The sequence below is a fragment of the Tamandua tetradactyla genome, chromosome 2 (assembly GCF_023851605.1).
Source record: "Tamandua tetradactyla isolate mTamTet1 chromosome 2, mTamTet1.pri, whole genome shotgun sequence".
Taxonomy (NCBI): Eukaryota; Metazoa; Chordata; class Mammalia; order Pilosa; family Myrmecophagidae; genus Tamandua; species Tamandua tetradactyla.
The window spans coordinates 183,995,066-184,022,977 of NC_135328.1; the positions used below are offsets into that span (position 1 = coordinate 183,995,066).

The 27,912-nt window shown below is 42.0% G+C and overlaps 1 protein-coding gene across 6 annotated transcripts; it reads right to left on the bottom strand.

The window, feature by feature from the left end:
- Positions 1–58: 58 nt before the first annotated feature.
- Positions 59–27,853, bottom strand: CTPS1 (CTP synthase 1). 6 transcript variants are annotated; one of them, XM_077150079.1, is made up of 19 exons: positions 27,728–27,853; positions 24,237–24,415; positions 21,361–21,531; positions 18,902–19,002; positions 18,023–18,139; positions 17,029–17,112; positions 15,496–15,576; positions 13,607–13,758; positions 12,062–12,194; positions 9,884–9,972; positions 8,994–9,088; positions 8,219–8,281; positions 6,092–6,135; positions 4,615–4,711; positions 3,430–3,485; positions 3,242–3,338; positions 2,563–2,707; positions 1,842–1,931; positions 59–996 (listed from the first exon to the last, which is right to left on the bottom strand). In XM_077150079.1, exons 2-18 carry the CDS (start codon positions 24,400–24,402, stop codon positions 1,847–1,849), a joined length of 1,776 nt encoding a protein of 591 aa, XP_077006194.1. In that variant the 5' UTR covers positions 24,403–24,415; positions 27,728–27,853; the 3' UTR covers positions 59–996; positions 1,842–1,846. The 6 variants fall into 6 exon arrangements, with proteins under 6 accessions (XP_077006194.1, XP_077006193.1, XP_077006196.1 ...); XM_077150078.1 differs by lacking the exon at positions 27,728–27,853 and adding an exon at positions 27,488–27,566; XM_077150081.1 differs by lacking the exon at positions 27,728–27,853 and adding an exon at positions 27,382–27,488.
- Between the last annotated feature and the right edge of the window lie 59 nt (positions 27,854–27,912).

Here is a 27,912-nt window from a genome sequence, read left to right on the forward strand (position 1 = left end):
CGCTCAGGTATCTGCCACCTGGCCGACAGCATAAAGAGAATTAAAAACAAATCAAATCTCTTATTCTGCATTATTTATTTCTTAAGTTAGAGAGTCTACATCAAGTCCAGCCAGCATATAGTAGGCCCACAGCTGTATCTATAGTTACATCAGGTTAAGAAAATAGCTTTCCATATTGCATTTCAACTGTAGTAACACCTTTCTGGAAGGAAAAAGTCCCCTTGAACCAAAGCTGTCTATATATGAGAGGGTTTTAGAGGCAATTTCCCACAAAGATTCTTTGTTCTTTTTTAAAGCAACCCCTTGATGCAAGGAGTGTTTCCCAGCTCCAGGGAGAGGAAGAGCAGCCAGAGGCATGGGGATTTTAAAATCACACTTCAGAGAGGCACAGACTTCTTGCTGTTTCATGTGATATCAAATCAACCGTCCCTTTGGATGACAAGTAGCAGCCATGGTTGGCACTGAAAGTCCCCACAGCTCAGGGCAGCGTCAAGATTTTGACCCTGGTTTCACTGCTCTTGGTGGCAAGCAATGCCTTCAAGTTACCAGCACCAAAGTGTTATAAATACTAGCTAAAAATATCTTTCCATGTTTAGTAAGTCCACGTGGCACACTTTTTATAATAAGGGTCTAGACATCCAAGGGAAAAGCAACAGGTGATCGCTCAAATCCACAATGTCACGAGGTAGTTGGAGAAGCATGGTGATGCTGGGGCCCTCGACTAGCCCCATCCATCATCAGCTCCCTTCCAGACCTTCTCTTCTCTTCTTAGAAACTCAAGAACCGCAAAGTAGAGTGTCAAACGATAGGCAGTAGTACCCCGTGTACAAGAGTTAATATACATGATGGGACATGCAAGTAACAAAGTTCTCTAAATGTCTTTCCCCCATAATAAAATAATTTTAATAAAAACATAATTTAAAGGAAGTGTCAAAAGCTGAGTATAAAATCAAAGTTGTAAACTCTTGTGAGTTCAAAGGCTCTCTTGAAGAATCCCTGTTAAAAACAAAAACAAAAAGCTTTGGTAATTATATGATGTACGTGAAGGTAAAATAGTCAGGATTTATGACTGGCTACCTACTGACTATGGCTATTTCTCAATGAGGAACAGCAGGAACCAAATATGAATTAACCAGAAGCTAAATTTGTAATTCCTACAGAATCACACACTGTCAAGATCTTTTATTGACTCCCACCTCTGCCCCATGCCTTCTTTTTCCACAGCACATGCTCTTAACAGTACCACTGACAGGGAGCTCTCCACTTAGCCAGGCAGTGAGAAATTCCTTTTCACAGACCACACATCCACCTCTTCTACTGTCAAAGTTTCCTTTCTCTTTTTATCAGTTTCTTAGACTGACAAAATGGCCCATTGTAACCTATCTGGTAGAGGGAACTGATGAGTTCATCTGTGTTAAAGTTCACTTGTCGGAGAGAAAGCCATTATGGCCGCAAAGATAGGCAAATGCTACAATGTCACATCTGTCACCCCCTTCACCTCCAAGTTTGTGGCAACATGAAATAATGAGGGTCTAAGAATCCAGGTCCCCCAGAACTGATTGGATTGATACTGAATGTGGCAATCAGTAAATGAGGCAAAGGAATCAGTTAGAAAACAACTGCCCAGGACCTGCTGTCCCTCACCCCCACTGAGAACCTTCAGTTGAGTTGCAGGTGCAACATAAGCCGAAGAAGGGCCCTTCCTCCCCAGTCACGGGGCCTGTCACCCACTGCGTGCCCACGCTGACTTCCCCTGGCAGAATGACCTAAACTTTCATGACATTCTTGCAATCCTAGCATGCTATTGCCATTAAAAAAATAAATAAAACTTATGACATTACCAGAATCAGTCATGATTTATTGATGGAAACTTCAATTCAGTGATTTCAGAGTCAGGGGAGCTGCTTCCACTTCTGTCACTGTAGGTGTCCCTGCAGGATTCAGATGGTTTATTCATCATCTCCCACCACTTTACTTCCCCTGTTTTGTAGCCAGCACTACCTCAGAGACACTTGCCTGCACACAGCAGGAATAAGAAAGACTCTTAGTACGTTATATATTTAGTATGAGGTTGAAGAGTGATTTTCTTCTTTTCGTTATAACAGATGTATTTTATACTTCAGTCATGGTACCCTGACCATCGATTCAGAGTAGCTAACTGGTTCCCCGTAACAGTGGCAATGGGGTATGAAATCCACTCAGGGTGTGAAAAAACACAGCCCCCCTGGCATGGACCATAGTGTCCACTGCCATATGTGCTCAGGTCAGCATCACTGGAACCCAGAGCCTGCAGAGAGGAGGACCTAGAGGCCAACAGACCAGGGGCCTACGAGAAGCAGCTGAGAAACCCTGGGAAAGGAAAACGTGAGAATGCGAGAGGGAACATATGACTGTGCCTCAAGGAAATCTTCCACAGCTCAGCAGGAAAGACTCAGACACCAGTTCCCTGGTTCCCACGGCTTTTCTTATTCCTGATTGTATGATGCCTCATCAGAATGAGTTAGGGACCCCTGAAGGGCTGAAGAGAATGAGGGGCTGACTATGAAGTGAGAAGGGACCCACCTGGGCGAGAGCCTGCAGCCTTTTTGGAGGTAATGGGGGAGCCTCCCCACAGAGGCCAGAAGGAGACCGAAGTAGGGCGGGGAAGGCTTAATAGGTCTGGACAGGAACTCAGGGTGGTACTGAACCCCAACAAAAAAAGGATGATCTGAAAGAGAAATCCAAAAGAGCTTCATTATGAATGATTCACATAAAAGGTAAAAGTATGAGAAACAATTGTTATGCTTCATGTTTCCACAGACCCTAAAAGTATTTGAAAGTGGCTTAATATGAACCTAAGTAAACGGTAACCCTAAGGTATGAGAGACCTGATACCCTTCCCCAGCACTGTTGCCTCCTCCACCTGAAGGGTCCTTGGCCCCCAGGTCCCTGCCCCTGCTTCACTAGCTCCCATAACTTCCAAGGGACTGCATGACGTAGTTCCTGTTAGAGCTAAAAGGGACTTGACTATTGAGTCTGAGCTCTCACTTTACAGAATGAGGAGCTGAGAGCAGAGGTTAGATGGTCACCTGAGACAGACCCTGGTGCCAGGGTCAACTCCAACACCTCCACATACCTCGTGCATACAAGACCTGAGCCTCCCGCAACCGTGCTGCCTCCTAGAACTGTTAGCTCAGGGCAACAACTTACAGTTTTTGATTTTTCCATGTGCCACGCAAAACTAAGTTTTCCATACAATCACCTTCCAACTCCACAATTTCCATTCTTTCTCCTTCAACGTCCTGGCCCACAAACTTCAAGCCTTGCTCCTCCAAACACTTTTTCAAGACTGGATTCACCTGTTGCAGCGTGAAAAATAATACTGCTGTCCTCTCAGCTAAATGTGTTTCCAGAATAGCAGAAAAGAGGAGACAAAGCTCACTTCCTCACCTCAAATCTGTGGCGGTGCCTCTCTTCCAAGTAGTCCAGATCACCATACAGTTTTCCTGGCAAAAAAAGCACACCAGATGTAAAGAATTCTGATTACACACAAAAAAATGTGTTCACAACCACATCCTGCTTTCCAGCTTGCTTATTATCTACACAATCAGACCTCTTAAAGGTTATTTCTAGGAGTCTCCTGCCAACTATGATCACTTGCCTTTTTTTTTTTTTTTAACAAGAGCAGGCACTGGGAACCAAACCCGGGTCTCCAGCATGGTGAGAACTCTGCCTGCTGAGCCACCGTGGCCTGCCCAATCACCTGCTTTTAATAGTACAATTTAGACTAATTCTTGGGCTTCTGACTCTTTCTGATCACTCTAAAGAAAACTATCAGAAAAAGACTTTCACAATCACCCTTAAACACATGGTTAACTAAAATATAAAGCACTTTTCTGCTGGAAACTGCTTTGGAAATAGAATGTACCAGGAAGCCTTAGCCCTGAGAGAAATGTGGGGAAGGTAGACATTTTAAGAGCTACATGAGATCGCACCGAGGCTGACACCAGACAATTCATGTCACAGCCCCCAAAGGACATTTACACTCAGCCATTTGCTTGCTGCTTCACTGATTCATTCGTGGTTGCCAGGTGAGATCCCTAACCCACAGCACATAAGAGGTGAAAAGGACTTGAAACTCACCTACCAGTGATTCTCAGAACTCCCAGACAGACACAGTGGTGCTAGCGCTAATATATTTAAAGGTGGAATTTTACCAGCGGTCAAGGCAAAAAAAAATCTGGGTAATAGAATAATCTGCTTCATCTTCCCACCCTGAAACCTCCCTAAATCTTTGGCACCTATGAGTACTTCATTTTATCAGCAATTTCATACAGTTCAACCTAACAGTGTAAGAAAGTAACAGATTTCAATGGATTTAACTGAACCGCCTCTTTCTGGTGAGTCACCTGCACCCAAGGTCCTCTAGCTTCCTGACTGCACAGCCCGTGACCTTTCTAACACCCACACTGCTGCTGTGGCTATCACAGTGCATTATAAAAGAACAGGACTAGGAGGGACATTAAAAAGAAAAAAAAGAAAAAAGGACTTCAAAAGGAAAAACAAAATCAAAAGAGCCACTGTGGCTCCGCAGCCCCGGAGATGCGTCCCGGACCCAGACGAGGCAGCTCTTACTCATGACCGAGTTCTTGGTCTGGAACAGAGTCCTCCTCTTGCCCAGCCTCATGGTTCCGCCCATCTGCCCAGGGTTGTGTTCTGGCATGTCTATGACCTGGAGAAGTTCAGAAAACAAACTCAAAACTACCAAACTCTCCTCCCGTTATAAGACAAATGGTCTTCCTTCATTGAATGAACTAAGCCAGTGAGCAGATTCTACTTCCCCAGGCTGTCCTTACAGGAAGTGCTTTGTCACCGAGAAAAATGCCTCCCAATCATTCTTTTAAAACCTTTCTGGGGTCGGGGTTCAATACTTAGCCTATACTCATGAGCTGCAGGTCTGCACATAAGCTGCTCCCTCCTCAGGCCTTTCCCTGCCCACAGCCCTTTGGATCATATGTGCTACTTGTTACAGCGCATTCTAATAGAGACTAATACACAAGAATGGACACAGTACTAGATGTGTTAGAATATACAGCTTGTCTCCTCCACTAAGACTGATGAGCTGCTCGAAGTCAAGGGAACTTTGGCTTTGGGTTCATGGGGCCTGGACAGGGCTAGCACCCAGGAACTTGGCAAAGCAAACGTCTATAGAGGGAAGGAGGGGGAATGGAGAGGCCTGGAATCTCAGCAGCGACACTCCATTCACCTCATAGGCCAGTGCTCCTCTGAGCCCTTTCTCAGTGCCCTGCTCCCCACTATCCCAAGCGCCCCTATTTTTCAACTCTGTCTGCCTCCTCCTGAGGTCTTAGGATTAGCAAAGTTCATTTCAAGTGAAGAGCACATGCTGATGCTGTCTAAATTCTGGGGGATCAAGGTCCATGTCCTCCTTGTTGATCAACGTATTGTCAGGGGCAAGGACAGGCCCTAGCACATAGGAAGAGCTCAAAGAACATCTGGTAAGGCTGAAAGCAATAAATGCCCTCACGTGTCCGTCACCCCTGTGGGCACAGGCAGGTGCCTGGACCGGGAACCTGAACACCACAGGGGCTGGACAGGGCTCCAGTCCTCTGGCCCGAGATTTCACATGAGGCGAGCGGCCTGGAAAAGGCCGGTTACTGTTTAATCAGTACTATGTTCCAGCAGTTCCCTAGTAATACACCTCTCCCCCAGGACTGCTGCTGGGGTGTAAATGAATTAATACAAATAAAGTGCTGAGAACAGTGCCTGGCTCACAATAAGTGCTTAAATCAGTATTATTATCAATGCTCCTGGGAGCTGAGGGGAGTCAGGAAGGAGAATTATTTTAATCAGGAATCCCCCCCTAGCTGGCAGTGGGGAAAGTGGTATTACAAATGTTCAGAGGTAAAGTGGGGAGGGTAGTGAGGAATTACATAACGAAAAATAAGTTTCTCCTGCTGGTCAGACCTCAGGACCTCAGGGTTCTCTGAGATGGACTCAAGTAGCCCCACTGCCAGTCTCTATTGTCAACCACTACCACACACGCCCCTCCCAGCCCTTCTAAGCCGTACTGAGGTTCAAACACTCAACTCACCACAGGATGACTTGTCTTTGGATCAAATTCTGTAGAATTGGCATCTGAAAAGTCAAAATACTTGTGTTACAAAAATAGTTACAAACAAAATTGATTATTTAATAGCTTCATTCCTAAGCTCTAAACCACAATTTCCTTACTCAGTTTAAAACCATTCAATTAATAGAACAAAAAAGTCTTAAAATACTCAACATAGACACAGGTGAATTTATTCCTATTAAATCTGCAACTCTTTGAGATATCAAATACTACAAAATGGGGAGAGCAAAACTAATGGCATAACCCAACACTCTTTGTACAGCAATAACACATCTTTGTGACAGTTCTTATACTGTTGTCTTTTTCACTTTTTGTTTTAGACTACATCTCTCGAAAGGGAAAAATATACTTCCCTTACATTTCTTTCATCCTCAACATCTAAAGCACTGACCTATTCAACTGCCTCCAATACCTAAATTGAAATGAACTGATTTCAAAACCCAAAGCTCTCCTTCATGGTATTAAAAATAACCTTTCCATCCTATACCAAATTTGCCATCTAATCATAAGTTAAACTGCTAAAGACTACAGAGAAAAGAACTAATTTTCTGGTCATGCATGTCTGGTTCTTTCCGTGTGAGTGTAAGGTATTTTTTCCTTCCTGGGCTCGAAACACGGCCAGGTCTCAAATGAAGGGTGGCTCATCACCACATCACTCACCAGGATGAGAACTGAGTGGGAAGGAGTGGCTGTGGGTGGGTGGGGGGCTATGAAAGGGTCCAGGTTGCCAAGGCCAGTTTTGGGAGGTGGCAGTAAGACAGCACCTGCCGGGAGCTAAGGTGCCAGAAACCAAAGGACATAGGGTCTACCGAACTGAGCCATCATCCCCCCAGGGTTATTTTAAAGCAGCCTCTCAGAAAAATGAAATGAGAATCTAGCCCTAAAAGCAAGCTGGTCACATAAGAAGCACTTATATTTTGCAAAGTCAGACTTTTACACTCCTTCAGGCTATTTTATTTTTCTTAGAACTTGCAAGGTCTTTCTGAAAATCTAGTACTCGCTGGCTGGGCTAAAGAGAGTAAGGGGCCATGGGAGACTACCACACTGGTGGCTCCAGGAAGCCCTCCCAGTACTCACGCCCTGTGTGGTCCCCTTCACACTGCCTCTGGGCTTGGCTGTGAGACTGGCTTTGACCAACGGGACACAGGCAAGCGTGATGCAAACAAAGGCTGGATAAGCGCTTGCACATGGGGCTTGTCGTCTTGGAAGCCAGCTGCCATACAGTGAAGAGGAGCAATTTAACTACTGAAAGAAGAGCTGTCTGTCATGTAGAGAGGCCAACTCAACCAGCCTGGCCCTGCTCGGTGGAATGCACAGCTGAATGCAGGGCAGGCATGCCCTCAGGGCCATCACAAGGAGAAGAGAAACTGCCCGGCTGAGTCCAGTCAACTCACAGAACACTGACAAGAAGTAAGTCGTCGTAGCCTGACACCACTAAGTTTGGAGTAGTCTATGACACAGTAATAGAGTTGTTGGCTAGGTGAAAAGATGCTATTCCTGAGCATGTCCTATTTTCCAAGCATTGTGTTAGGGACTATTAACACACCTTATTTCACTGAATTCTTAACAACCATATATGAAATAAGTACTATTATTATTCCCATTTTACAGAAGAAATGCAGGCCCCAAAAACAAAGTATTCTCCCTAAAATCACCCCACTATTAAGTGACAAACTCAGAATGTGAGCCCACGCCTTACTGGCTTCAGAGCCTAGGCTGACTGACGGCATAAGCCTCTCTGAGGTCAGAGCTTTCTTGCTGGGCACTGCTCAGTGATGGCAGCCATGGTAACCAAAGTGAGAGAATCTCAAGAACAGGAAGTTCAGGGACAGAAAGCTGAGGCCACTTGCTTAGCTATGCTCCCTCCTTCCTTCCTGTGCAAGGCACTTGGTGGAGCCATGCTTTACCGCAATAAACACGGTACTTTCCCCTTGACTGTGCCTAGAGAGGTACTTAGAAACCAGGCCTGTCTTGGCCACAGGTCCCAGTCACTCAATATGCAACAGGCTTCATACTACCCCAGAAAAAAATTCATGCAGGAATTAAAGTGGTCTGATATTAGTAACAAGTTTGTCCATGGACACTTACCTTGCCACCCCAGCACATTTCTTGAAAATTCAACCACAGCCAACTGCATTCCTAAGCACACACCTTCCAAGTGGAAAAGAAAAACAAATGACCCTCCACTGAAAAGGCAGGTCCTCCATTTCCATCAGCCTAGCATGGACTTTGTGTCCCATTTGTCCACAGAGCTATAATCACCATCAAACCCTCATCATGACCTGCTATAAAGAAGCTCCTCCTGCACTATGCTTTACCTGTACCAGAACTTAAAAACTGAGTCTAAGTGTAGACAGGGATTCCAAGTGTTGCAAAGTTACTGAATTTTAGAGATAAGCAACATCCTTTTCAGCGGTTAAGGGTTCAAGTTTTCTTATCTTCCCCTTAATAACAGTTCAAGTTTTAAATTACTGAAATTTACAGTACCAGGAAGCATCCTACATCATTTCATCCCAGTAGAGCCAGTTAGCATTCTAAGAGAGGCAGAGATAAAATTCAATCTCATATCTACTACCAAAGAGTTGGGTTTAACAAACGGACAGGACTGCCTAACTGATATTTCATTCTACCCCAAATTCTATGACATTTACATGTAGCTCACAAGCTTATCATTTCCATTTTAAAGGAGAAATTGAATTTCTCCCTAACAGAATTAAAAAGTTTTCTACTTGAGCTACTACCTAGAAAGATGACATCTTTAGTTTGTTTCAATAACCTCTTTGTTTGATTTACAGGTTCCCAAGCAACACCTTTTCTTGCTTTTTCCCACTCAGAATGAAGAATGCATTGCCTATCTCCTTACCCAAAAAAGGCTTTTTCTGTTTCCGAGCCCAAGCAATTGCTTGGATTTTCCCTTCTGTTCCTCGAACACCAAACCCTCCTGGAACCAGCACTCCACTGCATGGCAAAACAAACCATATGGTCACACTCCCCTTCTACCACAGCGAAACTATGATTTTACTCCATATATTGTGATATCGGGACTGGGACTGTGTTATTTAATGGCTGCCAGGAACTTAAAAGACAGATACGAAACCATGGTCTTTCCTTAATGATGTTAGAAAATGCTTATAACAAGTGAAAAAAAATGTAGTATACACAGCTGTAATAATCCTATTGCACCCTTAATATTTGTCCCACTCATAGACTCTTTCATCACTTTAACATATATTGATGTAAACCATATCTTACTGCTTGACTTAAAGTGTTCCTCCTTTCCTATCTAGCATTTCTATGGATGCTGGAGTAGGAGAGGCCTTTTGGCATCAGTTCAGTGTGCCATACAGACACAACAGCTGTAGTGGTTCTGTAACAGTCAACTGTCCTTATTTAGAAATAAGAAATTATTTCTAAATCTTTGCTACATAAAATAAAAGCTACCAAAATAAAAGTATGGGAGTCCACTGATGGGTACTCATCAAATGTTTTGGATGACAAATCATGAAATAAGCTTCACCAATACAGGCATTCAGCAAGTTAAATCAATAAAATTAGAACAAGTTTTCTGAATCAGATTCAACTATATTGGTAAGATGCATTTTTGCAAGGCTTAAATCATACAGTATGTAGCATTTTTTCAATAATCAAAAAAAAATGTAAACCTGTAGACTACTTTGCAGTAGCACATAAACCACAATATGTTGTTCACTAAAACAAACAAAAAAAAAACGCAAGGTACAGAATATTCCTTACTGAGCACTGCAGAGCTTCTGCCAAGCCTCGTGGTACCGAACAGGCTCTTCTTGTAAGGTGCTCGGCTCCAAGTCTGTAGAATCTATGTACTGGGGATTGTTCAGACAGGAGAGAATAAAGCAGGCTCATGACTCGTGGGCTGTGTTCTTTGATAACTTTTAAACGCTATCTATGTTCCCTCTTCCTTAATTTTAAAATTAAGTTTTAAAGTAGCAATTTAACATATTTAAATTTAATAATAATGTAAAAATCTTTCTTAGTTTTCTTCAAAATCATCCAACTTCCAAGGCCAGCTATACTCTCATCTGTTGAGGATCTCATCTCAGCCAAAACACTGGAGTGGGATCTAAAACATTCTCTGTTCAAATGACACTCTCCCTAAGCCATCTTCCGCCACATTTTTTTCATTCCTTTCCATTTTATCAAGCTATAATTTGCATATAATAAAATATAAGTGATGAGTTCTGTCAAATGTATACACACCCTTCAAGATATAGAGCATTAACTGTTGTCCCCCCAATTTCCCTCTACCCCCTACCTCTTGTCACAGATGTGAGTCGACTGTCTCCTTTAGAAAGTCATATAACTGGAATTGTGCAGTATGTAGTTTTGTGTGTCTTGCTTCTTTTGCTCAGTACAATGTTTCTGAGAGTCATCTGCGTTGCTGTGTATATCAGCAGTTCCTTCTTGCAGAATAGTTTTCCACTGGATGAACAGGCCACAGCATGTGTAACCCTTCACCTGTTGCGGACGCCTGTTTTTTTTTTTTTCTCCAGATTTTGGCTACTAGGAATAAGCTGTCCATCTGTGTGCAAATCTGTTTTGTAGATACATGTTTTCATTTCTCTTCAGTAAATATCTATTTAGGAGTGAAACTGCTGGTCATATGTTAAGTGTATATTTAGCTCTAAGTGAAACTGCTGGATTGTTTTCTGGAGTGGCTGTATAATTCTACATCCCCAGCAGCAAAGCATGAGTGTCTAACATCCTCACCCACCCTTTTAGCTGCTCTAGCAGGTGTGTGCCGGTATCTCATAGTGACTCACTGCACGTCTATGACCACTAAAGGCAATGAGCATCCTTTCATGAATGTCACAGGTATCTTTTGTGAAGTGTAGAAATCTTTCGCCTGTTCTAAAATTTAGGTTGTTTATATCATTGTATACAAGCTTATCTACTTCCTTCAATCAAACTTATCTTCCTAAAATCAACTTGAACCATGACGTCACAGATCACCTTTGTGGTCGTTCTCAAGCACACTCTCTTCTGCCTAATATCCTACAATCACTTCCCTGAACCTGAGTTAAGAGCCAGGCTTGGCCCAGTTCACGGAACTCATGACTGTGCCTTCTCCAGCTTGTCTCCAGATACTTTCTACTTCCCACTTTTTCATCCACCGAGCTGCCACCTGTTCCACATCTCTAAACCCTTGGATTTTCAGTATGAATTATCAGGTATAGTATTTATACTATATGCTACGCACAGTTTGAAGTACTTTATATTATCTCATTTAATCCTCACAATACCTGATAATCACTAACCCTTTTTAAGGATGAGTTAAACTGAGGCCCAAGGAAGGTCAAGTAACTTTCCCAGGGTCCACAAATTGTAGCAGAGCCAGAACATGAGCCCAAGCCACCTGACTCCAGAGTCCATGCTATTAACCTCGACACTCTACTGCCTTAGGCAGAGACAGGCTCTGCCATCCCACCTGCTCAGCTTCTGCTCACCATGTTACAGACCAGAGTTCCTCCTAGTTTCTAGAAACTGACACATGTCAGAGAAACCTCATCTATGATGGTACCAGGCTGGGGCTGGAAAGGCAGTCTTATGCATCTGGAATGGTTTTCTAGGCTGTGCCATCACTTGTGCAACCTGCTTCTGGCCCACGAGGGCTCTCCCATTTCCAAGGGGTGACCTTATTTGGTCACCTGATATATCCAAGTGTTCACTCTCTTTCAGCTTTCATTTTGATCACCTTTCTCCATTTTTTCCCTGAAAATACTCTACTATTCTCTCAAAGTAGGAGCCAAGCACATATATTTTTTTATCCCCAAAGAGAAATTCTGAGCTCCAAAAGTATAAAGCAGCTTTGCACACTGTATCTATCAGCATACCGACTGTTTCCCTCTTCTTCCCTCTTTGACACTTGGCTGTCCCTGTGCCACCCCTCCCTACCTTGATTTCCAACTTGTGGTTGATGGCCAGGGCAGAATGCTCCAGGGCTTTAATGACAGAAGCATACGAGTCTGAGAACTTGGTGTATTTGCCAACAAGGGCAATAGAGCAGGTTTCCAGCAAGCGGTCATATCTATCAAACAAAGATCAAGAAACACCTACTAGTTAGAACATACATACCATTGGGAACTCAAAATTGCTTAAAAAAAAAAAAAACATTTCTGGAAAGAATATAACGGAAGCAGATACTATATGAGTTCTGTGTACAAACCAGTACAGAGGAAGTAATTTTCAGATCTACATGGCAGGTTTTGTCAAGAAAGGGTAGGATCTCTGAAGCCATTGTGAAGAGACTTTTAAAGACTCATACAACAAATTGGCTTAAAAATTACCAGGCTGAAGAGACAATTCATAAGAGTTAATGTGACTAGTAAAAGCAATAAAAGGCCTGGCTAATCAATCAAAATAAGTAACAATTTCAAAAGTATATTTATCTCCCTTAAATCAACCAAAAATTTCAAGAAATAGTAATATTATTTGAGAAGTAGAGACAGAAACTGTTTTATTAACCAGTTTCTTCTGAAAAGAAATTGAGCAAACACATACACCATTGTTTTTCAATTCAGAAATTTCTACACGTAGGAATTTATCCAGATGTTCAGAAATGTCCAAGAGGGGGGGAAATAATAATTACATACACAAATTTTCAGAGCATCATATCTTATGATAGTAAATCATCTCAAATTCTTTATGGAACAAGGCAGAATAATGAAAAAACAAAACAAAGCAAAATAAAATCTGAAAAATGAAAAAGAAGGGAATAGATTACGTGACATCTATATAATAGAATATACTTATTAAAAATTTTAATTATAGAAAGGCAAGATGTTAAAATGAAAATAAGCATAATAGAGCAGTAGAATGAGTGCTCTCTTCCTAATGCTTACTGATAGCATCATACTGATTTTACAATTAAAATCTGGCACACTCACTGCTCTGAACCACTGTCAAAGATCTTCGACATGGACTATGAGGCATCACAGAGCTTTACAGCGAGGCATGTGGAGTGGGGACAGCCCTTGAAGTAACGAGTTTGGCAGAAGTGAGAAAAGACTGGATAGCCCTGCAATGCCGCTCTGGTATGGGTTAAGCAGCATGTTCCAAACACACACCTCAGGTATCTGGAGTGCTACCTGAAGGCCTCCAGCCACGGTAGGCCAGGAACACACAGCTCACGCATCTGGGGCTTGAAAATGTGCAGCCCAGTGTGCTAGGATTTTCTAGCCGATGAGAGACAAGTGAGGTAGAAAGCAATCTGAGCTCACTGTCTGGAGAACTGAGACCTGGCCCCACCTCTACCAGGATATCCTCATCTAGAAAATACCTATTTAACAGCTAAAATCATCTAATCTTCCTAACATCTCTTACCGAGACCTTTTCTAATGTGTGCTGACAGCAGACATGCCAGATGGCTACAACAAGAATTAAGTTTCCTGGGCCCCTACAATAGTTCTAGTACTAGCAGTTCCTTCTCCAAAGGCTTACCTGTCAGCCATCTCTTTCCACTTCATCAGCATTTTTCGTGGTTGCCTCTCAATAGGAAGGTCAAGTCTTCGAAGAAAATAGTCTACAACCCCTTGCTCCTCTAACAACAAGGGGACTCGGTAGATGGATGAGACATCATGTACACAAATCACCTGTTTAAAAAAAAAATCAAAGCTTATTTCATAAAAACAAACAAAAACTAACTGGGCTTACAGTTTTCTACTAGCTATACAACCTTCGGGAAATAACAGTTCTGGATGTGAAAACAGGAAATAGGCAATTTTCTAGAAAAATACAAATTACTAAAACCAACTCAAGAAGAATGGAATAGAAAATTAGTGGCTAACCCACTAAGGACATGGATGCAAAAATCCTTATATTAAAAAAAAATTACACAATAAACCACAAATGTAGCTTAAAAAAATCCTGTCAAAATAGGATTTTTCTCAAGAATCCATGTACGGTTTAACATAAGAAGTGTTCTCAAAGTCAGCTGCCTATTCAATATCACTCAGGAGCTTCTAAAAATCCTAAAGCCAGCGCTGCATCCAGATTACTTAAAATCAATCTCTGGGGATAAAAGCCAGGCATCAGGATGTTTTAAAGCTCCCTGAGTGATTCCTATGTGCAGCCAAGTTTGGGAACCACTGCATTAAGAAACTTTACAGTGTACTTCACCACATGTACAGAATAAAGGAGGGAAAAATAATTTTATTGGATGCATATTTGATATAACTCCAAGACCAATTCATGATAAAAATCCTTAACAAATTAGGAATATTACAGAACATATGAAAATATTAAAAAGTTACCACAACCATCGTATAGTTTAATGCTTAAAATTTAACATTAATGGCTTAATATTTAAACTCCATAACAAGACATTAGGGCCACTATTACTATTTCTATCCAATAATGTACTGGAGTCTCTTATATTTACCTCTATATTCTTTGCCATCTTGTAAATGGATTTCTACTTCGTGCTCCCCACTCTAAGCCAGCTGGGCTTTCCTACATAGTCTCTTAATGCTAGAATAATCTAGTAATAAAATAAACTGACCAATAACCTAGACTTAATTTCCTTAACCTCAATTTCCTTTCCACTTGCCTTCAGCCAACCAAATCAAAACCACACTCACAATTTATCACCACCTAAATTTCAATACTAAGTACCATACTTTGATATATTACAGGTTCCAAAATTTTGGATTTCCTGTACCACCGGTCTCCTCCATTACTATGGTAACAAAAAGACTAAAAGACTGCCACACCTGAGATACCATAGGCACCAGGCAGGTAAAGTTGCATAAGGTGGTTCCTGCCACCCTCAAGAAGCTCAGACACAAATGGAACACACACGGACACGAACACACACACACTGAGGGTCAGCAAAGGAGGCCTGCCACCAGCAGACACGAGACACAGGGAGCCCAGAGAAGGAAGCATTTAAATCCCAAGTTTGCAGTGGAGAGGTATGGCAGGTAAAGCTGCTCAGACAACTCCATTTCCTTGCTGGTCCCTAAAGGATAAAAATAGGAGACTGCCAGGCCAACAAGGAGATAGGACACTGATTCCCAGCAGAAATGTGCAAGCACAAAAATCACAGCAATAAAAAGAGTGTGAAGTATCAGGGGAAGCAAAAAATATTCAGCATTCAGGGGCATCAAGTACAAGGAATGCAGAGAGAAGAGGCAGGAGAGGTAAAGGTATGTTTGGGAACCATGGGAGATAAAGAAATGGGGAATCGCAGAGCCAGTGGTATAAATTCTTCTACAGAACCCCCTAGTGCCTCAAGCATAAAACTGAGCTTCATGAAGCTGATTATGAGACTTTAGGACAATCAGAAGAAAAAAAAATAGGACTTACGTGGAAATGGAATCCCTACTTACTTGCTCTGGTTCAACATGGCAGAACATTGATATCTTCTCTTTCACTGATGTATCCAGAGGATTTGAGCACCTGCACACAACCTAGCAGTAAAGGAAATAAGACAGTTTAAATAGAAAGAAGAGATTACAAAATTGGTGAGGTATTTTTTTTATTTTTGAGTGAAATAAAAGAGACATCACATCAAGATGGGTGAAAATGTTAACTCTGAGCACAATTCATGACATATATTACCTATTTTTTATACCTAGAACTGAAATTCCTAAAACCCAAATCAAAGAAACATCAGAGAGTGGCAATATGAATGACAGACAGATTGATGAACTGTAAGAGATAAATAGGTTTTTCCTCCTCAATAATATCCCTGGATAGAAAGAAAAAGAGAAATGAAGGAACAAGAGGCATACGGCTACAAGATCTCACACATGCCAGATAAGAAAATCTTGCAAAACAAAGCCCCAGTTTTAAGCACTAAAACCTACTTTCTCCACCATCAATTAGCATCAAAAGCACGCCAAGAAAGTCCCCTTGAAGGACTGGGAAATATGTAGAAATATTAACTTCCCCACACCCGGGGAATTCCTGACATTCTCGCAAGCACTAGGGACTACCAACTGAATAAGCCAAGCCCTCAATCTTGGGGCCTGCTCTTATGAAATTTATTCCTGCAAAGGAAAAGCTAAGCCTACTTATAATTATGCCTAAGAGTCACCCCCAGAGAACCTCTGTTGTTGCTCAGATGTGGTCTCTCTCTAAGCCAACTCAGCAAATAAACTCACTACCCTCCCCCTACATGGGACACAACTCCCAGGAGTGTAAGTCTCCCTGGAAACTTGGAACACGACTCCCATGGATAAGCCTGGCCCTGGCATCGTGGGATTGAGACAGGTTTCTTGACCAAAAGGGGGAAAAGAAATAAAATAAAATTTCAGTGGCTAAAAGATTTCAAATAGAGTCTAGAGGTCATTTTGGAGGTTATACTTAAGCATTATATAAAAATACATATGCATTACATTCTTACGTATTTTCAGTTTCTAGTATATTAGAACAACTAGAAGGAAATATCTGACTCTGTTGAACTGTAGTCTATTAAGTAGTCTTAATTCTTGATGATGATTGTATAACTATATAGCTTTAATGGCGTGACCACATGATTGTGAAAACCTTGTGACTAACACTCCCTTTATCCAGTGTATGGCAGATGAGTAAGAAAATAAGGACAGAAAAATAAATAAACTATGGGGGTGGGGAGGAGCAGTATGGAATGTTTTGGGTGTTCTTTTTTATTTCTATTTTTATTTCTTTGAGAGTAATGAAAACGTTCTAAAATTGACAGTAATGATGAATGGACAACTATGTGATGATACTGTAAGAAACCATTGATTTTATACTTTGGATAATTATGTGGTATGTGAATACATCTCAATAAAATTGAAAAAAAAAAAAGCATACCAAAAATCCCTGTTTCTCATGGAAAAGTGATTTTAACTGCATATGTAAGATTATAATGAAACCGGTTAACCAAGCAATCTTACCAGATCTGGGGAAAGCCCGAGCCCTCTAAGTTCCCGTACACTATTCTGGGTTGGTTTAGTCTTCTGTTCCCCTGTTGAACTTGGCTATTTCAGAAAAGAAAAAAAAAGTTAATTTCTCTACAAGAGTGTTCAAATACAATTTTCCCCTGAGCACCTTTTTATAGGGACATATAATTTGAGCATTTATATAATTTAGTTATCATTTTTGTCAAAGTTACACATGTGTATGTTTATAGTCAAATAGTTCTGTAAGATTTGTCCTGAAGCACAGTGATACCCAGCCCTCAGTCATCCCCTCCCACTCTCCAAACCCCACAGACAACCAATCCATTCTGGTATGTTTTCCCTGGTGTTTGTAACCATCTTTTAACCATCTTTTCTTTCCTTTTTTTTGTATGCTGAGTTTTCTACAAGCTAGATTATCTTTATTATACTTCTGACTCTTAATTGATGGTTGCTAAATATAGCATTCTAGGTTGGGAATCATTTTCCCTCAGAATTTTTAAGAAAATTGCTTTACTATCTTTTAGCTTCCAATACTGCTGTTGAGAAGTCCAATACCACTCTGATTCTTAATTTTTCTCTTGACAAGATAAGTTTTTCTCTTTAGAGTGTTTTAGAATTTCTGTCCCATTATTGTGAAACTTCCCAATGATGTGCCTTGATGTGGGTCATTTTCATCCAATATGCCGGGTATTCAATGGGTTCTTTCAATCTAGACATCATGTCTGGAAATTGCCCTGAACTGCTTAGATCGGGGGTCAGAAAGTTGCCAGGTCAGTTTCTACCTGTCCATCTGCTTTCCAGCTCACTAATTTTGTTACTGTTGACTCCTCTCAGATTCTATTTATCTTTGTGATTTTTTGTCTTAAAAGAACTATGATAATCTTCACTTCATAAAGTTCTTTATTCCCTGCTTCCTGCACATCAAAATGAGTATCTTCCTTTTCCCCCTCCTCTCCACTCCCCAGAAGGAAAAACTTGAATATCTTACCTGAGGAACTAAACTGACATGAATATTACAAAAGTTCTCTCTTTTGACTTTGAACTGGAACTGACGGAAAGCCTCAATAAAGGGCATGCTTTCTATATCTCCCACTGTTCCACCAAGCTAGAAAAACAAAGTTATGTTAAAGTTTAGGCATTAATCCTTCCTCTGGTGCTTTAGTTTTCCTAACAACTCCTGTCACTGCAATCCCTGTATAATGTCAGGGAACACACATTTCTGTGTGCTAAAAGATGGCTTTTTTGGACAGGCTCACTGCTGCCCTACATTACTGTGGATCTTCCATATGATTACAGGAAAAAGGTCAGGTGAGAGAGGCACTAAGAGTTTTATTTATACGAAAGTCACAAAGCAAAGAAGTCTAAACCTTTTTCTTTAGTTAACCATAAACAACTTTTGTATTAAAAAGCATCAGATATAAACAAACTACTGGAACTTCGGAATCTCTGATTTTTGGAGGAACACCAAGGTCCAACAGCTGGAATGAGCACAGCAGTAGGACAGAAGCTGAAACCAAATGAAGCTCATTCAGAGATGAATGCTCCCGCCCATAGAGAGCTGACCTTCTCACGAGACAGATAAAAACGCACCACACCACGCTTAGTGGTGCCATCAGCACTCAATCAATCAATCTATAAATGTTGAGAAAGGAGAACTGCTTGGGTGAAATCTCATTCTCTACCATGTGGCCATCCCACATAGCTCTTACTGTGCTTACCTGCCATGTTGCAACATAATTCTCTGAGAGAGATAGGTGGTTTAAGGGCTTCAGTGGGAATTATCTTATCAGTTGTTGATGGCTGACTAAACATGTACACTTGTTCACATACGCAGGAATCGCAGTGTTTAGAAAAGACTCCTACAAACCTCAATAACACACACTTGAGGTTCCAGGCCATCTTCATCTACAGGTATTAATGCCTGTCTCATTACCCATTCCTGGATTGCATCTGTGATGTGAGGGACAACTGGGAAAGAGAAAAGAGGCGTGTAACTTACATTTTCTATCAGCACTGATTTTAAACCAAGTGTCCAGCAGAAGCTAGACAGAGTGACTTAGTGTTAAAAAAAAAATGCTGCACTTTTTGTCTTGGCATAGTAGTGGGGTCACAAAAAATATATTTTGAGACCAGTGTTAAGTGGCGTCGAAAAATCTTTGGACTCCCACTCCCGCTGCCTTCCTTCTAGATTTCCAAGTTGTTACTGGAGGCCCTAAAAGAGAAGAAGGCTCAAAGGGGCACCTGCCCACATCTTTCCCATTGTACAGAATCCCTCATTCTGGCCACACACAACACAGCAGACAACACAGCCACTCATGCTGCTTACAGCCAGGCCTGCAGGTGGGAGCACCACACCTGAGTGCTTTTCCAGGATACAAGAGACTGCAGGACCTGATCCATTACATTTCCAGTTTACCAAAGGGTAGAATACCCACTGCAGAGAGGTGGTAGAGCCTAGGAGAGTGGTTAGGAGCGCAGCATTTGAGGTCAGAATGTTTGCATTCAAGTTTTAATACCACCACTCATTGCCTGTGGATCTGGGGGCAAATTAACGAACTATTTGTTAGCCTCGTTCCCCATCCGTTACTAGCTTCTACATCAGAATGTAGCAGCAGAGGTAACAGCATCTGTTTCATAAAATGCAGTAGAAATTTTATGAGATAGCATCTGTAAAATGTCAGGTAGAGTACCTAATATGTAAGTGCTAAATAAATGTGAGTTCTTGCTAAAAATTTTGTAAAAATCACAGTTGTAGAGCTCAGACTGCAAGTTCCTAAGGGGCAGAGATTACCACTTAATGCAACTAGGAGTGTCTTGTGCACAGAATATTATCTGTTCTGGACCCAGCAGCCTAGGGAACATTTTTAAAATGCAAATCAGAATTCACTCCCATGATTAAATTCTTCAATGGTTTGTCACTGCTTGCTGAGGGCCAGGAGGTCCTGAATGACTTGGCTGGCCCCCCCCTCCCCGGCCTCCGCAGCACCATGCCTCACCCACACAGGCTTGCCCTCTGCCCCTGAACACTGGACACTTGGTGGATGTGGGCCTCTGTACTGCTGTTCCCCACTCTTCCATGTCTGGCCTCTCAGCTTACGTGCCCTGACCTTGGAGGCTTTCCCCAGTCATCCTTTCTCTTCTGCCCCTATAGATTCCTCTTCCTATCAGAACATCTCATTTTGTCTGTGTTTGCTGTCTCTACCTTAAGGTAACCCCCTTGAGGACAACGACCTCGTTGGTCCTGTTCATTGTGTATTCTCAACACTAGAAAGGGTCTGTCCAAAATGATCTTAAATATGTGATAAGCGAATGAATAAATGCATGAACACATCGGAGGCCTAGAGCAACAAACTGTATGATCAAAGTCATTATGATTCCCAACTGATCCCTTTCTGTATGTTGGGAACACTTTGCTGACTTAGCTCCTTTAATCCCCCTAGCAACCAGAGAGGTAGTTACATACTGTTATTCTCTCCAATTTACAGAAAAGGAAACCAGAGCTCAAAGAGGCTAAGTAATCTTTCCATGTTCATAAAGCTGGTAAGCGGCAGAGCTAAGATCCAAATACAGCCCAATAAACCCAGAATCCGGTTAGCGTTGCCCCGGGTCAGAGCCAGCTGTCCTTGTGATCCTCAGCTTTCAGCCTAGGAAAGTCTAAAGCCAAAAGCAGATTTACTCTCACAACTCAGAGGAAAGCCACTTTTCAGCAACCCCCCAAATCTGGGCTTATGCCATTAAACAGACCAATGGTTTTCCAACCCCTCCTTTTTAAAAGCAGAGCACATTTCCCAAATGAATATTTGCTTACAATCCCCAAACAAGGGGAGGTGCACAGAAAAAAAGTTCAGGAGGGCCCAGAAATTCACCTTCGCAGACATGCCCAACCCACATGGCCCCAACGGAACAGCCTCAAAACCAGGGTACCCACATGGGTGTTTGATTCCTTATCACATGTCTATACATAGTAGATGCAGATCCACAATATACACACAATATACACAATATACACACAATATATACAATATACACATTGGTTGGATGCCCTAACCTAGATGCCTTCATCATCTCAGAATCAACTCCATGTGAAAACAAGTCTGGACTCAAATCAGGCAGGACTGACAGCTTCAATGATATTCAGAGAACGGCAGTGGTTTACTTAAATTACTTTTTGTGTAAACTGTAACACAACTCTGAATTATTGGCTGAAGTGGCGTTTCAGTAATAATACCTTGACACTTTGGTGTGGGAGCCACACAAAAATTTTTATGCTTGAAAGAAATTAAATTGGTTATGATTTTTACATTATAGAGGTAAACCCAATATTACCTTGGACGGTTTTCCCCAAGTAATCTCCTTTACGCTCCTTGTTAATGACGTACTGGTATATCTTCCCAGTGGTCAGATTATTGTCCTTGGTGAGGCGAATGTCCAGGAACCGCTCATAGTTACCTAGGTCAAGGTCTACTTCCCCACCGTCATCCAGCACAAAAACTTCACCTACAGTGAATGGTGAAAATATTTAATTAAGTGAAAAATACATACACCATGGACAACTTGGATCTCAAAGTATAAATTCTCAAATTCACTTGATATGAAGCAGAAAAACTTATTTCCAGAAAAGGAAATAGTGCATAAAAGAAAATCACCAACCACTCCAAAAGGCACATACCACCAGCCTGTTAACAAATCTACTCTTGCATTGACTAGAAGGAAATTACAGCCTAGAAGCTGTGGATACATGGGACTTTATAGTAGGAGACTATTGGAGTATAATACCTGCTGCCTACAGAAAAAGAATTTTCAAAAATTCTAACTGAACAAAATTTGAAGTACGATAAAAGTATACTTTCATTCAAAATGCATATAAGATATATATGTATTAGGATTATGGTGGTTAGGATTAGCCTCTGGGCTACACTTTAGACCTAAACAAAGTTGAGAAACTACAGTTTTCCCCTTAGTTCTTAAACACTCATGTATTCCTTGAAACTTTGTTCTAGAAATTTTGCACAGAATAATTCACCCTTACCATTAGAAAGGAGACAAGATCAAAAATAGGAAAGGAAAAAATGTCATTATTTTTCCTCTCAGAGATAGCTCTTCTGTTCAAGAATTTTGCATTAAACATCACTTCAGACCTTGAGTAGGGCATAAGATTTTGTAGGTTTGTCCAGAGTGAGGCCCCAGTAAATCCCAGAGTGATTTGAACAGTGAGTAAAAAAGTATTTACAAAGTCCCCTTAGGGGAATGGTAAGAAAGGGGGAAAATTCAACTTCCCCAAGTGGAGAATTCTTGATATTCTAACAAGCAGTGGAGACAACCAAAGCAATAGGCTGAGTCCCCAGTCTTGGGGTTTGTTCATATGAAACTTAACCCCACAAAGGATAGGTCAAGCCTACTTAAAATTAGGCCTAGGAGTCACCTCCAAGAGAACCTCTTTTGTTGCTCAGATGTGGCCTCTCCCTCCAGCCAACACAACAAGCAAACTCACTGCCCTCCCCCTCTTTATATGGGATATGACTCTCAGGGTTGTAGACCTTCCTGGTAACATGGAACAGAAATCCTGGAATGAGCTGGGACTCAGCATCAAGGGATTGAGAAAACCTTCTCAACCAAAAGGGGGAAGAGCGAAACCAGACAAAATAAAGTGTCAATGGTTGAGAGATTCCAAACAGAGTCGAGAGGTTATCCTGGAGGTTATTCTTACGCATTAAATAGATATCACCTTGTTAGTTAAGATGTAAGGGAGAGGCTGGAGTGTACTGCCTGAAAAGAAGCTGTGTTCCAGTAGCCATGTTTCTCGAAGATGATTGTATAATGATATAGCTTTCACAATGTGACTGTGTGATTGTGAAAACCTTGTGCCTGATGCTCCTTTTATCTACTTTATCAACAGATGAGTAAAACATACGGAATAAAATTAAATAATACGGGGAATAAATGTTAAAATAAATTTAGATTGAAATACTAGTGATCAATGAAAGGGAGGGGTAAGGGGTATGGTATGTTTGATTTTTTTCTGTTGTCTTTTTATTCCTATTTCTGAATTGATGCAAATGTTCTCAGAAATGATCATGATGATGAATACGCAACTATGTGATGATATTGTGAATTACTGATTATATAGGTAGAATGGAATCATTTGCTAAAAATGTTTGAGTTTGTTGTTATATATATATTTTTTAATTAAAAATTAATTTTAAAAAGGCTAAAAAAGATCATATGTTAAGAATGTGCTTGTTTGTTATACTTAAAAAAAATTTTAAATTAATAAAAAAAAATGAGTTAAAAAAATCACTCTAGTATGTCAATCTTCCTCTGGTGCTATTTGTTACATAAGGATTTTTGCTCTAAAGACACTTATCCTTACAGATTTTTACCTCTTCATTACAGTGAGAATATAAATACAGAACTTTAAAATTTAGAAGTATGACTTAACAGTACATCTATCCCCAATTTTAAGCAATTAACCTTTTAAGTATCTCAGACAAGGTCACATCATACACAGTTAATAGGCACTCAGTAATAACAAAGAAGTAAAATGCTATTTTCCTACCCTCCCTTAATGGTTGCAACTGTTACACTTGCCTCAAAGGATCCTGGTGTATGTTATCCAAGCTCCTTTAGCAGAACAGAATCGCAGGCTTACAGATCATTCAAATCCAGCATCTATCAGGTGCTTGAATCCCCTAGAAAGTGGTTGTTTAGCCTCCGTTGAACCATCCCAACCCAAGAGAGCTCCTGTAGTCAGTCACCCCACTCTCGGACAATACTTGTAAAAGGTTCTTTCATATGCTGGGCCAAAATCTATTTCTTCATGACTTCTATCCATCTATCCTATTTCTAAAGACTGGGGCCACAAAGAACAAGCCTTATCCCTCCTCCCCTCAAATATCTGAGGAGAGTTATTAAGTCAGCAGATTTCTTTTTTCAAGAGAACTAACAAACTTTCAGTCAGACACCTAAAAGAGTGATTCTACTACAGCAACTTCTAGACTAATCACTATACTGCCTACTAGGCTTTCTGCTTCCTCTCTGTCCAGACAAGAAAAACATCATTCTGTTATACTAAGGACCTTTTCAGAAGGCAGGAAGTTATTTTATGAAAATATACACACAATTTCCAAGGGTTGACATGTTCTTCCATATACTACACACTTTTTATATATATTTTAAAGAAGGAAAGAAGTGCAACTGCTTACCATGCTCATAAGGAGAGAATGTTCCTGCATCGATGTTAATGTATGGGTCGATTTTAATGGAAGTTACATGTAACCCACATGACTTCAGTATTGTACCCACACTGCTGGCGATGATTCCTTTCCCAATTCCGGATATAACACCACCAGTGACCAGGATGTACTTCATTTTACTTCTTGACCTGGGAGAAAGAAAACATTTATAGATAAAATATATCTCAACAAATCAAACTTACCTGGATTCAAACATCAGCTCTGCTACTTCCTGGCTATGAGCCCTCTCAGAGCCTTGGATTCCCTGTCCACCAAAACAAATCCAGAAGGTGGCTGTCAGGTGCAAACATGACCATATAAAACATGTCTTGGATCACTGAATGACTTGAGTCAATTACACGTTGAAAAATGACTGCGACTCAAATAATGTAGCTTGTTTAAAATGTTCACAATTGAGAGTCTATTAACCTATTAAAAAAAAAAAGACCCAGCTCTAGGCTTTTGATAGAATACTGTGTCCCAAATGTTGGCTAACTTTACCACCAGAGAATGGTTTATCAAACAAGTGCCTCTTTATTTTTCTTTTATGACAAAAAAAAAATTTTTTTTCAATCTTGGACACTCTAATTCCCCATGATCGTAACAATGTCTTTGGCTAAGCTACAGTGTATCAGCAAAAGAAAACACAGTTCCTCTAAGATTATGGAAGACAGAATAAAAGAAAAATATTTCAACATTCAAGAGATGAAAATAATAACTAAAATTAACCTTCAGTTAAAGACAGTCTCCCAGATATGCCATGAAGTGAAACTGTATATATTAAGGAAATGCGACATCAGATAATAAACCAGTTGGAAGCACACAATGAGCAGAAGCTCAAAGAGAGGGGAGATTAGATTATATCTCAAAGCCAGTGCAGTCCTGGCAGGGAATCGAAGGAATAGACTTGACAAGAGAAAAAAGGAGCAGATGCAAAGACAGCAGAGTCCAGAGCCAGCTGAAAAGAGCACAGACAAGAAGAGCAGAGACCGTGACAGGCTTGGAGGGGATGACTGATCGCTTTGGAGGCCCTGAAACATCATTTGGTCAGCAAACCCAGATGTGATCAAAACGAGAAAACACAATCATCAAGTAGCAGAAAATGCTTGTTTTGGCATGGTCAGGACATTTTCCTCCTCCAAGAACGCTCTACATAAAGCCAAATTCTAATATAAATAAGCTAAGAAAGGAACAAGGAAACTAGGGAGGTCTGCTTGAAGCATTCTCCTAGCTCCTCCCCCGGGAAAGAATGAACAAACTTGGCAGGGAGATATGAATGCTCACAATGTCTCCCCCATCAGAGTGAGGAAGACACAGCAACACGTCCAGCTCTTCCTATCCTCCACTGCAGCATTCCCATTGGTTTCTGCAAGATGCATATGGGATTTATTTCCAAAAGGGACAAATAAGAGAAATTTATGGACAAATTTATTTCCAAAAGGGACAAATAAGAGAAATACTGATTAAACTAAGTCAGTTGGTTTCTTTACTGCAAGACTCTGGGCGCTTTTTATAAGTTAGACTGTACCATGATCTCCAAAAGGGGTAACAGTATGCAGTACCTCCAAATTAATTTGCCCCTAGGTCTCTATTATTTGGAGGGGAAAACTATTCTGACCATGATGTTACAGTTGAAAGGTGCCTCACTGATATGTGAATATCAGACTTGGCTACATTTTTCATGTATCCTAATCAGACACATTCCTTGGAGACTATACCCCTGACCTCAATGGTTAAATTTTGGATGTTTCTAGAAATTCTGTAGCTACCTTTTTTCACAGAGTGGGTTTCTTCTACAGAAAACTCATCTCATCCATCTGCATTTGGCTTGCCCCAATTTTACTCTAAGAGGGTACACCTCTCTTTTAGGGAGATTACTGCAATTTTCCAGTGCCTGGGAATAAACATTACAATGTACACAAAGATCAGTAGGAGGCTGAGAGGACTCATTCACTCACTCACTGACTTTCTATTACGTGTGAGCAACCACACACCTTGGGGACCACAAAAATAAATCAGAGTTGGGCCCATACCTCAAGTCACAGGTAATCCAGTTACAGATGAAACATTTACAAAGAAATGAGTATCTTAGTGATGGCAGGAAGCAGATGTGACAGTTACAAAAGGGGAGGAAGAGAGCGGAAAGCTTTCAGTGCCAAGACCAAGGTGAACAGGACATGGGAGAAGCCCAGCTTGAGGCTGGGGTGGATCAGAGACTTCTGCTTTGTACATCTGAGACACACAACAGGCATTAAAGGGCTGAGGAACTTAAACCATGGGAAATGAAAAGGCATAAGCAGGAAGTTGAGGGACATCTATAGAGAACAGGGGCAGGGCCACTTTTCTGGAGTATGGGGAAGGAGGGGAGAGGGGGAAATAAGTTGGAAAACCAGATAAGCAGTCAAATTATGTGTGCACTTGAATGCTCACTCTTACGGTGCTAAGGAGGCAACATTCCAGTTTCAAGAACAGAAATAACATAAACCAAGAGGCATGCAACAAACATGAAAAGAAACAAATCTCAAAACAAAAACCCTCGATTTAGTAATTTAGTTTTCTTTGCCTTTTTTAATGTTGTGAGGTCAAGTTCCAGTTTGTATTGAGACCTCACGCAAGTCATTTAAGCTGCCAGAAGTCGGGATTCTCACATCCGTAAAATGGAGTCATTATTTCGGCATCGCCTGTGTCACAAAACTGCTTAAGATTCGAAATTACGAGTGTGGACGTAAGAGCGCCATGCAAGCATAGTGACTTCTTTAAAATCCAACATTCTAGTTCTCCGCAGCCGGGAGGGGAGAGGGACAGCTTGGGGACGAAGGGGACAGACAACACGGGGAGGGAGTGGAGCCCGGCGAACTCAAAGGCACCCTCTACCCACCCGAGTCCGGGCACGCCACGTCCCCGCGCGCACCGAAAGGCGGGGGCCAGGCCGCCGAACCCATCCCCCACCGCGGCAGGCCAGTCTCGGACCCTGAACCCCAACTCCAGGAGGGCTAAACCCGCGCCTTGCGAGTCAGGGCGGCCCGACCTGAGGGTGCCGCCGGGCCCGCCTCTGGGAGGCTGAGAAAGGGGACTCCCGCCCCTCTAGGGCCCTCGGCGAGCCACCCCAGGCCACCTGGTCCGCCGAGTCAGGCCGGGCTAAAATGAGCGCCGCCGTACCCCGAAACCCAGGCTCGGGTCCCGGCCGGCCGCTCCACTCGCCCATCCGCCCCTTCGCCCACCTGCGCCCGGCCACGCGGCCCGGCGCGCGGGAGCCGGCACCTTCTCGGCCTGGGCCGCCCGCCCCACTCCGGTTAGGCACGCAGCCCATTGGGCAGGACGCCGGGCCACCTCATCCCTAATTGGTGGGGAGCGGTGTCTGTCACGCTGGGCGGTGGAGCTGTTCCCGCGCCGGGCTCCGCTCGTGCCGCCGATTCCTGCATAAGAGAACAGTTCTCCCGGGATCCTTGGGCTCTGCCTACCTGAGAGCTCCAAATCCTCCGGTCAGCTAAAGGACTTTGTCGGCAAGGCGTGCGACGAGTCTCGGACAGCCAGTGATCAACCCCGGCCGCATGCGCTCGGCAGTCTTTCACGGAGGCGGGCTCTAGGCGGTGCGCACGCAGAGGGCGGGGGGGCGGGCTCGCCTCGGGGGCGGGGCTAGAGTGCT

What these genes read in the sequence shown, in the direction of transcription:
- CTPS1 (XM_077150079.1), bottom strand. Translation starts at nt 24,402, where the DNA reads ATGAAGTACATCCTGGTCACTGGTGGTGTTATATCCGGAATTGGGAAA. An exon ending in ATGTCAGTTTAGTTCCTCAG is followed by an intron (nt 17,113 to 18,022) that starts GTAAGATATTCA and finishes TTTCTGAAATAG; the next exon opens with CCAAGTTCAACAGGGGAACA. An exon ending in GACCAAGAACTCGGTCATGA is followed by an intron (nt 3,486 to 4,614) that starts GTAAGAGCTGCC and finishes TTTTTTTGCCAG; the next exon opens with GAAAACTGTATGGTGATCTG.